Source organism: Dipodomys ordii, unplaced genomic scaffold (assembly GCF_000151885.1).
Source record: "Dipodomys ordii isolate 6190 unplaced genomic scaffold, Dord_2.0 Scaffold101, whole genome shotgun sequence".
Taxonomy (NCBI): domain Eukaryota; kingdom Metazoa; phylum Chordata; class Mammalia; order Rodentia; family Heteromyidae; genus Dipodomys; species Dipodomys ordii.
Window position 1 is genome coordinate 1,581,686 of NW_012267317.1, and position 14,749 is coordinate 1,596,434.

General features: G+C 52.7%; 1 protein-coding gene across 1 annotated transcript in view; it reads right to left on the minus strand.

The window, feature by feature from the left end:
- The window catches only part of Dpp6 (dipeptidyl-peptidase 6), a 196,405-nt gene that overhangs the window by 21,679 nt on the left and 159,977 nt on the right, over positions 1-14,749 (minus strand). The window contains exon 17 of the mRNA XM_013027211.1: positions 2,961-3,008. Coding sequence (XP_012882665.1) covers positions 2,961-3,008 — 48 coding nt within the window. The remainder of the gene's footprint in view (positions 1-2,960; positions 3,009-14,749) is intronic.

The following is a 14,749-nucleotide window of genomic DNA, read 5'->3' on the forward strand; positions in this document are numbered from 1 at the left end:
AGTGCTGAGCTGTGGGCAGTGCTGAGTGCTGAGTGTTGAGCTGTGGGCAGTGCTGAGTGCTGAGCTGGTGGGCAGTGCTGAGTGCTGAGCTGGTGAGCAGTGCTGAGTGCTGAGCTGTGGGCAGTGCTGAGTGCTGAGTGCTGAGCTGTGGGCAGTGCTGAGTGCTGAGTTGTGGGCAGTGCTAAGTGCTGAGCTGGTGAGCAGTGCTGAGTGCTGAGCTGTGGGCAGTGCTGAGTGCTGAGCTGGTGGGCAGTTCTGAGTGCTGAGCTGGTGGGCAGTTCTGAGTGCTGAGCTGGTGGGCAGTTCTGAGTGCTGAGCTGGTGGGCAGTTCTGAGTGCTGAGTGCTGAGCTGTGGGCAGTGCTGAGTGGCAGGCAGAGGAAAGGGGCCTCTGCAGGCCGGTCTGCTTCACTGTGTGTTTTGTGCTCCCCTGGATTTTCTCTAGCAGCTTCCAGCAGCTTCGTCAATGGTGAAAGAATGCACCAATCTGAAACCCAGGGTCTGAAGTCTGCGTCGTTCGATGATGCCCCATTGCTGGCCTGAGTGGCCCATGGCCCACGCTGGGGACTCCTCACAGGCTACAGAGCTGGGGGAGCTTTGATGCCGTCAGCCGTGCCCTGACGGAGAGCCCCCCCCCCTCGCAGGGGGCAATACGCACCGGTCTGGTAAACACAAACCCTTGCTCAAGGCTGCCCCAGCCTGGGATGCGATGGACACCAGACAGGGGAAGAGACCCACAGGCCATACAGACAGCAGCGGAAGGCCCGCCCGTGTGGGCCTGGAGACCCACGCGATGGCCACGTGCCCCATGCACACAACGGATGCTCAGGACAGTGTCAGCCACCGGTGTTGTTCTTTCCTTCCTCCTTCCTTCCTTAGCTTACCTTCTCCTCCTTCCTCTCATTGAATTATTTTCTCTTGAACAGTGAGAAGCAATGTGTCAGCCGTCGGTACACCCGCACCACCAAAGCAATGTGTCAGCCGTGGGTACACCCGCACCACCCTGGATTCCTCATCGGTGAACTCGGCGGGCTCTGCCCACTGCGCCTTCCTCACAGGCTACAGTGAGGATCCGGGCAACATTCCCTGCCCCGTGCCTCTCCTTCCTTCTCTCGTGAGGCAGGGTCTTCCTACATGGACGAGGCTGGCCTTGAACTCTCGATCCATCTGCTCAGCCTTCCAAGCGCTGGATGACAGATGCATTGCCATACTTGGCTCAGATCAATTGTATGGACGAGTGGCTCTTGTAAATGTATTGGACTATGCACCCCTGGGCCACTCCAAGAGTTGGCTCCAAGGGTTTGGTCCCCAGATAAATTAGTAAGAGCATCTCCCCAACAAGCAGGGAGACAGTCTCACACGAGTGGCTTTTGTCAGAGCAGCCATTTGTCACGTTTAAAAGCCTAGAGGTAGTTTTGTGGTTTTTGTTATGTAGACCACGGACTTAAAGAAAAAGAACTCTTAGATTTGGAATAATTATATACCATAGGCAGTAGCAAAAATAGCTGAGAGTCCTAGGCCCCTCTCCCTGTCCCCAGGGGTGACATCTTAGATAACTGTGCAGTGCCGTAAGCCAGGAAGCAGACATGGTGAATCATACTACCCACCTTCCTCAGTTCTTCACCACTGCATTTTGTTTCCTGGGGGTTGTGTGTGTGTGTGTGTGTGTGTACTGGGCCTGGAATTCAGGGCCTGGGCACTGTCCCTGAGCTTTTTTGCTCACTGTCTTACTTCTGGCTTTTTTAGTGCTTAAGTGGAGATAAGTGTCTCAGAGGCTGTCCTGCCTGTGGCTAGTTTTGAACCACGCTCCTCAGATCTCAGCCTCCTGAGTAGCTAGGATGACAAGTATGAGCCACTGTTCTTTTTTTTAAGAAGGGGAGAATTTTCACAAGTGTCAGGGAGTCATGTTTTCAGTGCTGGCATGGGAGTCGAGTGTGTCACACCTGCACTTGTGCGATGAGCACTCTGCTGCGGAGCCACAGGGCCTGGCCTCATGGCGTCCGAAAACAGCAAATTTCAGTCATTTAGCCACCCAGTCTTAGCTGCCACTCAGCTTAGTAAGGTTCTGACCAACTTTTTTTTTTTTTGGTTGGTCTTGGGACCTGAACTGTGGGGCTGGGCGCTGTCCCTCTGCTCTTCAGCTCAAGGCAACTGCTCTACCACTTCAGCCACAGAGCCACTCAGGGCTTTTTCTGCTTATGTGGTGCTGAGGAATGGAACCCAGGGCCTCATGCATGCAAGGCAAGCGCTCTATCACTGAGCCACCTTCCCAGCCCAGTTCAGACCATCTTGATATCTGACCACGTCCACCCCCAACCGATGTCTGCATCCTTGGCCTGCGCTCATCAGGAGTCCAGTTCTGTCAGTTTAGAGGCCCTGCCCCTGTTTCTGGTGTCCCTTCTTAGGAATTTCGTCCACGCTGCCCACTAACCCTGGCTGAGCCCATCTCTCAATCCCAGCCGTCAGCCTGCCACCTGTCAGGATGTCCCTGAGTGATGTCTTGCCACCTCTCCTAGACCATTCTGGGTGGCCATGTCCTTGCTGGCTCCATGGGGGCAGGTGTGCAGGCTGCCGGCCTCCGACACGGCCCCAGGCTCCCACAGAGGCCCGCGTGTTCTGAGCAGAGGACCTCAGCTTCAGAGGAGAGCCCAGGGTCTACAGAGGCGGCTGCTTTGTCCCCTGCAGCCCCGGACCCCATTCAGAGTATTTCAGACCCGGGCAGGTGCCAGGGGCAGGTGAAGCTGTGTGAGGCCATTTGTGGGCTCTCCTCCCGCACTTTTGACCTTCACATTCACTAGTTACTCAGCACACGTGTCGGGCAGGGCCACTCTGAGCTGTAGGCCCTGGGGCAACTCCGGGGCTCTGATGACGGGATGTGGGTTGGATTACCACCAGGTTAATCGTGTGGCTTTTGTTTCCTTTGTCTCGAGGTTTGGCAAGATGTGGGAGAAGCAGCACTTACTTTTCTTATCCGTGGTGTTGTGCACGGTCACTCTGGGCACGCCCGGACCTGGGGTGGAGGGCAAAGAAACAAAATGGAGGCGGTCAGCGCTGAGAAGGGGAGAAGCAGCTTTCCTTAGTGCGGAGTACGTGGCTCAGGCACTGAGGCCAGGTGGCCTTGGGGAGCTCCGCCCCCACCCCACCCCAAGCCAGCCTCCAGGAACCCAGCTCACAGCTCAGATGCCGGTTCCATGGAGGACTTTTCCATCTGTGATGCTGCAAAGACGCTGTGCTCTGAACTGGGGCCCTGTGGTCCTGTCCTGGTGCGGGGTGCTGTCCTCGGTACCCGTGCTCTCTGGCCCAGGCAGCAGGGGTTCGGGAAGGGTGGGCTGGCAGCCCTGGGCCTGCTGCTCTCTCTGACCCCAGACATTGGCACGGCTGATCTTTCTCTTCCCTTAATTCTCCGCTCATAAGCCTTCGATCACCCAATCTAAGTGGACACCCCACCCGTGACCACAGGATCACCTCAATGCTCACACAGGCTCCCTTCTTCCTGGAGAGCTCATTGTCACATGACAGAACAGCCTGGTACTCAGTGTCAGCACAGCTGTTCGGTGTCTCCCTCCTTACAGGAAGGACACAGGCTGCACCACCATCAAGAACTCAGCTTCTCCGTTGCTGTGATTCTTTGGATCTAGAAACGTTCTCCACACGAAGCTGGGTGGGTGGTAGCGGAGGGCACCGGGGAGCGAGGCCCGGGGCTGGGGAGTGTGTGGAGGGGGAGGAGGAGGTGGGGAGCAGGAGGCAGGCGATGGCCAGAGCTGTCATGGGGACCACTGCCGGGCCCTGCCCCAGGTTGGAGACTCTGTGCCGTGTCAGGGGGGAGGGGCTCAGGCACTGCAGGTCACATAGGAGCTGGAAGTTTGCAGCCCTGAGGGCCCCTAGAGATGCTCCCTCCTTCTCCTCCCCCTCCTCTTCCTCTGGTCCCCCTCCCCTTTCTAATACTCCCTTCCTACTTTCACGTCTTTCCAAAAACCTATGAGAGCGAACACTCCATGCTTGTCTTTCTGAGTTTGGCTTACTTTGATTAACAGGATGATCTTCAGTTTTGTAATTTTCCTGCAAATGGCATGACGCTGTTCTTCTTTATAGCAAAATAACCCCCCACCACGTGCATACGCTGCCTAAACCCAGCCATGCGCATACACTGCATAAACCCCACCAGTGCATACACTGCGTAAAACCCTGCCATGTGGGCTGGGAAGGTTGCTCAGTGGTAGAGTCCTTGCCTTGCATGCATGTGGTCCTGGGTTCAATTCCTCAGCACCACATAAGCAGAAAAAGCCTGAAGTGGTGCTATGGCTCTAGTGGTAGAGTGCTATCCTTGAGCTGAAGAGCTGAGGGACAGCACCCAGGCCCAGAGTTCAGGCCCCACGAGTGACTAAACAAACAAAAAACCCACCATGTGCATACATGCATTATCTCTCCCCGTTCAGTGGCTCACGGGCATGCAGGTTTATTCAACAGCAAGGCCAGTGTCAAATAAACGTGGCGTGCAGGTGTCCCTGTTGTGAGCAGACTGAGACCCCTTCAGGTGTATGCCCCAGTGATCACACGGCAGGACCGGTGGCAGGTCTGTTCGTGGTTTCCTGAAGAGTCTCCGTACTGGTTTCCACAGAGGCTGCACTAGTTTTCATTCCCACTGCTCCTCTTCCTTCTTACTGTGGTCTGTTCCCATGTACCCAGAGATGGGGCCCTCACATACCCAGAGATGGGGTCCCATGTACCCAGAGATGGGGCACACACATACCCAGAGATGGGGTCCCATGTACCCAGAGATGGGGCCCTCACATACCCAGAGATGGGGTCCCATGTACCAAGAGATGAGGTACACACATACCCAGAGATGGGGTCCCATGTACCAAGAGACAGGGTCCCAAGAAAGACTGCAGGATGCTGGGTTACATGAGAATCTCTGAGAAACAATATACATGTTCTTACCATTAGCATGCTCTCCTGGTACTTGGGACATGGCATTTAGAGTTGTTGGTTGCCTACTTGAAATTTAGTGATACCTGGGCCACCAGTACTTTGATTTGCTAATTCTGGTTCCCCCTTCCCAGGAAGGAGCACCAACCCAAGCCACTGGTGAGTGAACACCTAAGAGAGAGCACTATGGAAAGGCAGTGGAGCACTGGCTAGAGGATTAAATTATTGAGGACAACTAAGCATTCAGGCTTGTGGATCTGTTTCCCCCCAGGGAGGCTGCGTGGACTGTAGAGTGGTTATTGAGAAGTAAAAGCCTACAACTATTTCCTCTGCACATTTCAGGATGAGTAAATTTGCAAACAAAGCACACCCCACATGCTTATTAATAATGTAAACAGTTATCATTTATGTACTGCCTACTACGTAAAAGGCACTCTGCTAGATGTTTCACATGAATAATTTCTAATCTGATCTTCACAGCAGGTCTGCACAATAGATGTCTCTAAGTGTATTTTACTGGTGAAAAGACAGGTTTGAGAGCAGGGAAGTCTGTTGCTTCATCCACACAATAAAAAACTTACTGAGCTTGGATTCATATTCCTTCCCCTTTGAACTCATTAATGTAATGCTTCAAAAAATTCACATACCAAGGAAAAGCACAAAATAATAACTGAGTGACTACTTTTTAATCTCACCTCCTGGAAATAATCAAAATATTTCTAAAATGTCTTAAAGCGACACACAGAGCAAGTATGTGAAACAGCACAAAACAAAAATAACATAAGATACTTGCATCTACATCTGCAAGCTTTGCCAAATCTTTTCTTCTTCTTTTTTTTTCTTGGCACCTGTCCTGGGGCTGGGCACTGTCCCTGAGCTTTTTTACTTAAGGCTGGCGATTGACAACTTTGAGCAACAGCTCCACTTTTGGCTTTTGGATGGTTAGCTGGAGATGAAAGTCTCATGGACTTTCCTGCCTTGGCTGTCTTTGAACTATGATCCTCAGATCTCTTTCAGCCTCCTGAGTAGCTAGGACTATAGGAGTGAGCCACCAGTACCTGTCTCCTTTGACACATCTTAACTTACACTGGCCCTAGGTATAAAACAAAACAAAACAAAAAAAAAACCAACAAGCCACGAAGCCAAACACAGTGGTTTAAGGCTGTAGTCCTGGCTACATGGGAGGTAGAGATCAGGGGATATGGCTTAAGGCTAGCCTGAACATAAAAGTTTGGGAAACTCCATCTCAACCAGAAAATGGAATAAACAGGTAGAGGGGACACCTACACTGGTGTGATCACGCAGCAATGTTCACAGCAACCAGACGTGGACAGCTGAAGTGGCCAGCCATGGGTGGAGTTGGGCATTTAAAAAGTCAGAAACTCCGTCCTTTGTGACAACATGGACGCATCTGGAGGGCACTATGCTAAGCAAAATAACCAGGCAGTGTGTGGGGATGTAAAAATGTCAAACGCCTACAGAGAGTGTAATGTTGTCCACCAAGGGTGGGGTGGCGGGGAGGGCTGGGGAAGAGGGGGGAAAGTCAGGGAGAGGAGGAAGGAGAAGGGATACAAAGTTTCAGTTAGACAGGAGGCGGTATACTGTTTAAAAGTACTGTGCAAAATAAAAAAGTACTGTACATTAGGTCTATAGTTAATAACCCTGTATTGTATTCTTGAACAGTTGCTAAGAGAAAAATATGCCAGCTAGAGCATAATAGAGGGTTTCCCAAGGTAAAATACTTCACACAGGCGGGATGTTTATTCTCACATCTTTTAATCTGCATAGAAAATTGTGCTCATCCTTGTGCTATTTGGGAAGGTAGCTCTTTGTCATCCTTGTGCAGATGTTTTCTCCTGTGTTCCTTAATAGTGTCGTTGGTACAAATGACAGTCATTATTGTGCAGAATCTTAATTATTAGTATTTTTTAAAAAACAGAGCTAGCCAGACCACTCACACTGTGATTTCTCTTCACTTGTGTGGAATTCAATTCAAGTCACGGGGCATTCTGCTCCATGGAGGGCCCAGTGCTAGGTCCATGGGGCAGGTGTCAGTGAGAAACAGACATGAGGTTTAAAAATCCAACAGGGAAGACACACACAGACACACAGACACACAGACAGACAGACAGACACACACACACAGGGACACGATCGGCTCAGTCATCTGGCTCCTGGGTTCAGGGTGCCATGCTTCCATTCTACAGGCAGGAGGGTGCTGGGAGGCTGGGGCCAGCTGCAGGTCTGTGCCAGCTCTTTGTGCAAAATGCTGAGGTCTGTAGTAAGAGCAATGGCGTGTCAGCAAAGCCCCAGTGGGCACCACTTTGCTGTTACGTGCCTGGGCAAGGGTTTGGGGATGTCCTCATCGCTATTGTGGTCAGTGGTGTCCAGCGCCGTGGATGCACAGACTGATGGACACAGGGAGGCGTGCCGGGGCCGGGAATGTGCCTGTACGGAGACGAAGACTCGGCCCTTGCCCAAGGGGACGGAGGAGGAGGTAAGCAGGCGGCACGGGACCTCGGCGCTGCTCCTTCCTGCTCATCCTGTGGATACTTTTTGTTTTCATCCAGACTTGGGAGCTGGGAAGCAGACACTCGTGTTTCCTCATGTGTAGCTCTGTGGATGAGGTCAAGTACTCCAGATGTGGTCCATATGTGATGCTCTTGCTTGCGTGTTCCCAGTCTTATGTGAACCTGCACTCTGAACCCGTGTGTGTAAAGGAACCCGTGCACTGTGATTCTCTTGGCCTGGTTTTTGTACTCTCTCAAGTCCTCGGCACGTGTGCCCCTCAGAGCACACACAGCACGAGTATAAGAACTGAGCACCGTAGTCAGCAGAGGACAAATTATATTGTTATGCTTGGCCTAGGCTTAGGAAGCGAGAACCTCAACAAAAACACTCGCCCTTTACACACATGGTTGGTGACAGGTGCTGTTTTGGCTCAGTTGAGCATCTGACTTCCAGACTGATATTGCTCCTGTAAGGACACCAGTGGACCGCTGGTCAACACGCACGGCTCCCTCCTTGTCCACGAGAGGCCCCGCCAGCAGAGGGTGAGCACCGGACTGCAGGAACAGCAAAGTGCGAGTCACACCACAGACTGCTGAACAGGAAATCTTTACTTTGTGTCTGTTTTCCAGCATTCATTTTCAGCTGCCCTGTGGCCCTGGCAGATGAAGCTGGAATGATGGATGGGAAGGGACAGAAAACTGCGAAGAAACAAGTCATCGGAGTAAACACGACCAAGAAACAAGTCATCGGAGTAAACCCGACCATCACGGTGGAGACGCTGGCTTCCTCTCCTGTCCTTGGTGGACGCTGTGTGATGGACAGCGTCTGAGGGCTGAACCACGGGGCCCCCACAGCCTGGCACCCCCACGCACATGCGGTTTCCAAGGGCAGCTGCACACAGCGAGGAACGTGGCTCGGGAGAGATAATTGGCCGGGGCCTGCTCGGCCGGCTCCAGATCTCTTTATTTGCAATCTCATGAATTATGGATGCCTGATCTATAAAGGGTGTACATCGAGGCGGTATTATCATACTCATAAACAGAGCGCTAGCCAGCTACCAGAACTTCTACAGATAACTAGAATGTCTGTTCCAAAGACAGTCTTTCCCAGTCAACGCTGAAGACTTTTTGTAGCTGTCTCATGATGAAACCTCGTTATCCTTGATTTCAAACCTGGGATTGGCCCTTTCCCCCCCCACACACACACCATGGCGTTTATCCAACATTGTGTCTGGGGAAACTTGAAAGTGGTTCTATTTCCCAGGCAGCCGGCTGCCACAGCCAGCCCAGCGGGGCTGCAGGAGTGCTGGGCTGCTCTCCTGGCTCAGTGGCTCCATCTCCGTAGGGAGCCTGCCATGCTGACATTCCGCAGGGCACCCAGGGCTCTGGACAGGCATTTTTAGGAAAACGATCTTCCTAATCGTTAAAAAAGAATGCATCCTTTCAAAATTCAGCTCCTACTTCCGGGCTGTCGGTTCATACAAGCTTCCAGGTCTCACTGGAAGGAAGTTTTAGATGTTGGGCAGAATTCAAATCACGAGGGGAGGGCCCGGCGTGTATCATGGGGGACCCCTTGGCTGGCTGAGGTGTTCCTGCTTGCTCGGGTCAATCTCGAAGCTCCGGCTTTGTCCTTACTGCCCTGTGGTAATAGCATGCATCACAAGCTGCCACACAGAGAGTCCAGGACTTTGGAAGTGATTTCTGACTGAAGCAGTTGCACCCTGGTTTGATTCTGAATGGTATCTTGATGCCGCATGCCTTCGGCCAGCGTGCAACGTAGGAAGCTCCTGTATCTTATGCAACTTGTATTCCACACAGAAAGAAAGGCACTGTGGTTTCCCCAGGAAATTGGGCATGCGGCATAACAATCTCAGAGGCTGCGTACACGCTCCACTGCGGCCTGCGACTGTTGCCACATCCTCCTTTGTGTGTGTGTGTGTGTGTGTGTGTGCGCGTGCGCTGCTACTAGGGCTTGAATGAGGGGCCTTGCATCTTGCTAGGTTTTTCCCCCCTCTACTCTGGTGCTCTACAATTGAGCCACGTCTCTATTTCTGGCTTTTTGCTCATCAATTAGAGGATTTTTCTGCACAGGTGGGCTTAGAACTGTGATCTCTCTGTCTCAACCCTCCTGAGTAGCTGGGATTACAGTAAGAGCCATGAGGCCCAGCTGTCCACCACCTCCTCACGGGTTGGCCTTTTCTTTTCAGGAGTGCGCACGGTCTTGCTGGGCTAGGCTGACAAGGGCATCGAGTGGGACGTGTGGCTGGCGTGGGCACAGGCCAGTGGGCTCAGTGCAGCCCCCCTCCCTGTCGGCCGCAGGATAAACAACAGCCCCCAGCTCTGCCAGACGGGTGCTACGTCACAGCCCTGCGTGGCGGGTGATCTCATTCCCGCTTACAGATGAGCCAGCACACCCTCTCTCCTGCCTCTTTCTCCCCAGTGATGCTGCTGCTCCCCCCAGCCTGCCAGTTCTTGGCCACCCACGGTATTTAGCAATCGTCCCGGGTGGCGCGCGACATCTTGATTTTTTTTTTATTGCCCTCTGTTGTCGGTGTGTTTCTCTCCATGGCTGCAGGCCCCGGGCCATGAAGCGCCACTCCCACCCTTCCAAGCTGTTCATGGGAATCAGGAGTGCAGGCTTGGGAGACGGCAGGGCCAGGCGTGCCCATCTTCAGGGACTCCGAGTTCGCCTGCAACCCCTGAGGCCCCTTGAGGGCAGAGCCCCTTCCTCCCCCCATCTCATTCATCCTCTGGATCCAGCACCAAGCAGTGTCTGCCGACCAGTGGGTGCCACGGAAGCAGCCCCCAAGCCAGGCTCTGGGGCAGTTCGCCAGGCCCAAGTGAAGGGGCAGGGCGCCCTCTGGTGTCCAGGGCTGGGGTTCACAGAGGTGTTCTGAGCACTGTGAGCCGCTAGCTGCACCTTGGCTCAGGAGAGAGCAGGGGTGATGCCCCTGGGGCCCCTGGCCGACGCAGAGCCAGTGCTGGCGCTGACACAGCTGGGATGTGTGCCGTGGGTCTGCTACCTTCACCCGTGACTGGGGAGGTGCAGCGTGAAGCATACCACGCCCCCAAGCTGTTCCCACAGCTCCCAGAGCCCCAGCTCCGTGCTGTGCGCGTTGCATGTTGGCTCCAGAAAAGTCCCTGGCACACAGTGGGAGAATGCCCTGCCCCCCGACACTCAGTGCTTGGAAGGAGGTCTCCCCTTCCCATGCCCGCTGGGGGCGGGGGCCGTCCTTCATTCTCTGACTCCAGCCACCAGTTCCTTGCCTGGCATAGAGCTGCTGCTCAGGAATGAGCCGATGGTGGCGGTGGGACCCAGGCCTTGCTCTGGGTGAGAGGTACCCAGCAGCCAGTCACTTTTTAGTAAGACAGATTTTGCAAGACTGCATAATAAGTCATGTCCTGCAAGCTTATCTTGTGAAAACAGAGAGGCGTAGATACTTTTGAACTGTTGCAAGGAAAAGTCAGTATCTCCAGCCAGCAGGCTCTGCAGTGTGTACCCTCTCTCCCTTTCCCTCCCCCTCCCCCTTCCTCTCCTTCCCTCCTTCCTTTTTTTTCTTTCTTCTTTTTCATCCCTTCCTACCTTCCTTCCTTCCCTCTTTCCCTCTCTCTCTCCCTCCCTCCCTCCCTGTCCTTCCTTCCCTCCTTCCTGTCTTACTCTGTCTCTGTCTGGGGAGCTACATGCGCACAGCGAGAACAGAGGCTGCTCTGAACCGTTAGGAGCACTGGTAAATGTATGCTGCCCTTTCTGTGTTGTTGGTCAAGCAGATGAGTTTCCAGAACACAGAGGCAGCTCCCAGGCTGCTTTGGAAGGTCAGCACTAAGCTGCCAAGAATGACCCGGGCCCAGCTGCCCGACTGGCTTACACTGGAGGAATGCTAAGGCCGCTTAAATTCTACAGGAGGGACCCCAGCGCTCAGCTCCGCACCTCTCCCACTGGCCATGGTGCTGAAAGTAAGCTCAGCCATATCAGAGGGGTAAGGGGTCTGTGTCACTGACTTGTAGTTTGGGGAATGTCCCAGGTGTGCTCAAGGAGGGGAGGAGAGGGAGAGAGAGATGAGGGGAGGGGAAAGGAGGGGAGGGAGCATTACTGCTCTCCCCGTTCCCCCTCGGTGCTAGCTCACGCCTGTAATCCTGACTACTCAGCAGGCTGAGATCTGATGATCTCCGTTAGAAGCCGGTCTAGTCAGAGAGATCCATGAGACACTCACCTCAGATTAACCAGCAAAAAGCCAGAAGTGGAGATGTGACTCAAATGGTAGAATGATAGCCTTGAGTGGAAAAGCCAAATGAGTATGAGGCTGAGTGATGTGTGTGTGTGCGTGCACACACATGCATGGAAACACACACACACACACACATGCACACACACACACACACACACACACACACACACACGGACCCAGACACAAAAGCCACCCATGGGCCTAAAAAGAGATTTAGGCCTTTTCATACTTCATTTCCCCAGATTTGCTCTCCCTCCACCACCACCTCATTTTGGCTTAGGTGTTGCTGGCTGACATGGAGTCAGGGCTGGTGACTTTCACCTCCATTCCCTTGCACAACTTTCACAATCATTCTTATGAAAGTTCTCTGAAAGCTATTGAGTGCCAGTGGAGAGGGGAAAGAAGCACACACTAACAGGCTCTGCTCGTCCATTCAACACCAACCAGCCAATACCAGTCCAGTGATAACTGGGAAAAACCACCAGGACACTGGTCCAGCGAATCAGGCATACAAAGGAAAAATGAGGAGAGTAACTGACAGATGTCCTTCGGTCTTTGGATATGATTGCTATAGAACGATGCGGGAGAAACCCATTAATAGGAGCGCTCTCTAGCTTGACATTCTGCACGCTGATTAGCTATATTTACGGAGAGCAGTGTGAAACGAGGGGTCCCCGATCTCTGAGGAGGCGTCACATGCACGCTCCTCTCCGTACCCCTCCCCGGAAGCTCCGACCCCTCTGTCTCCGTGGGAGTGTCATACCCAAGGAGAGCAGGCTGACCTGCCGTGGACACTCGGGTGTCACCCTGAGTGGATGCTGTGTGGAGAGCAGAGCCGATGGCAAGTGTCCAGTTACTCAAAAGGAACAGAGAGTGATAGAAGGCACAACATAGAACTGAGCTGCACTGCACTTGTAATCTGACTTGTTGAGTGGAAACCCCTTTGGACAACTACTTAAACTAAATGAAACAGGAATGTATGAACTCAGGGTCTTCCGCTTTCTAGAAAACACTACACACAAACACATGAGCTGCTGCTTCAGCCTTCTTTCTGGAGGTTGTCTTTCAGATGAGCTGTTGAACTTATTGTTTGGGCCTACCTTGGAACATGATCCTCCTACTTTTGACTTCCAGAGTAGCTAGGATTATGAGCATGAGCCTCCATGCCCAGCTTCGTATTTTAATTGGCTACCAACATTTAGAAATCAGATTTTCATATAAAATATGGATTCTGTGCTTCTCTTGAACTACTGGGAGACCCTGAAATCCAACAACTTCTAAGTGGCAACCAGTGGCCTCCGCCAAGTCAGGCATCTCACAACAGACACAGGTGTGCCTCCAGTCCCGACCCTCTTCTATGCCACGGGACTCCTGAGCGAAGGACCGGGGAGGGGTGGACACCTCAGCCTCTAGAATGCTGAGAAATTCATTTCTACGTTTTAGAAACGTGCCAGGGTCTGTTACTCTGTTACAGCCATTTCATAAGGCACAGAGGTCTTGTGGTGGCTTTTGGGCCTTTGTGCCTAGAAGGGAGACAGGGGATGTGACTCAGCACAGAACATCTCCAGAGGCCTCAGGGACCCTGGGCGGAGAGGGAGGGGACGGGTTCTACAAGGTTGTCTCTGCATGGGCAAGTTGCTGGCAGGGAGCATGGAATCAGCAGTGGAGGAGGACTCTTGCAAGATGGTGCTCCTGGGAGCACTTGGTTGATTCGAACTTGTCTTGTCCTCCCTGTAAGAGCACTGTCCCTATAAGGGCCACAGAGACCTTAACTTCTTTCTTCCTGGACCCCCCAGGAAAGGGGAGAATGGAAGGGGAGCTGGGGGCATTGGGGGTTGGGGTACTAACGCTGTGTTTCTGGAATTCTTCTCCCCGCCATCCCCTCTCCTTGTGGGTGAACACCAGGGATGGGGCACTGAGCAGTGGAGTTTTCCAGTCCTGCAGTTTTTCAGGACTTCAGTGGTCATGGATTCAAGATGGTGTGAGGAATATGCAGTGCAAACAGATCGCTGCTCTAACTAAAGCAGCCGCTGTCCTCTGTGGCTGGTGGCATGGACATCCCAGCCGTAGCCACAGGAGGGACCTGCCCTTGGCCCCGAGCCCTGCACAGGCATTTATCCTTACCTCGGTAGATCAAGGTCTTCTTTGAGACTTCTTTTGTTAGGAACGTAACTTTCATTTCTTACTGTTTCATGAATTCGTATCTAATCCTTCCAAGATGAGAATAAGCTACAAAGGCAATCTCTGTACCCACTGTGGGACCTGGCTCACTCTTTTATGCATTCTTAATTTTTTTGTTATTATAAAGGTGACGTGTGGAGGGGTTACATCGATCAGGTAAGGAGTACATTTCTTGGCCAATGTCACCCCTCCCCTCTCCACCCACAAGTTGTAGAGTTCAATTTCAACAGTGTCTAGCGAGTACCACTGCTGCATTCGTTTACCTTTTGTCCCTCCATTTCTGTGCCCTCTCTTACCCTCCCAAAGACAGATAAACAAACAAGCAAGAAAAAAACAAAAGAAAACAATGACACATTAAAAAAAACTCGTTTCGATTTCCTGGCATTCATTTTGATAACCTTTGTGTATTCTGCTGGGTGTGACAAAGCAATTGCATGTCTGGGACGAATTATCAATGAACTTGGGTCCTAAGAACATACTTTCCTGTTTTTTGTATTACTTCCATTTTTAATTTGCTTGAAAAGTTACCTTCGAAACTGCTTTGGTAGTTTTTAAAGGTGGCCCAGGAATAGCGTGTTTCAGACATCACATGAGCTCACGTGATTGTCACACTCTTGCTGGTGACTTGGCAGGGAGCGGGCTGAGCGCTGAGAAGACAGCCCACAGCTGACGTGTCCACACAGCCCACACAGTCCGCATAGCTGGAGTGCCCGCACAGCCCGTGACCCCACACAGCTGGTGTGCCCGCACACCCTGTGCGCCCACACAGCCGGTGTGCCCACACAACCCACACAGTCCGCACAGACGGAATGCCCGCACAGCCCGTGACCCCGCACAGCTGGTGTGCCCACACAGCCTGTGCGCCCACACAGCCGGTGTGCCCACACAACCCACACAGTCCGCAC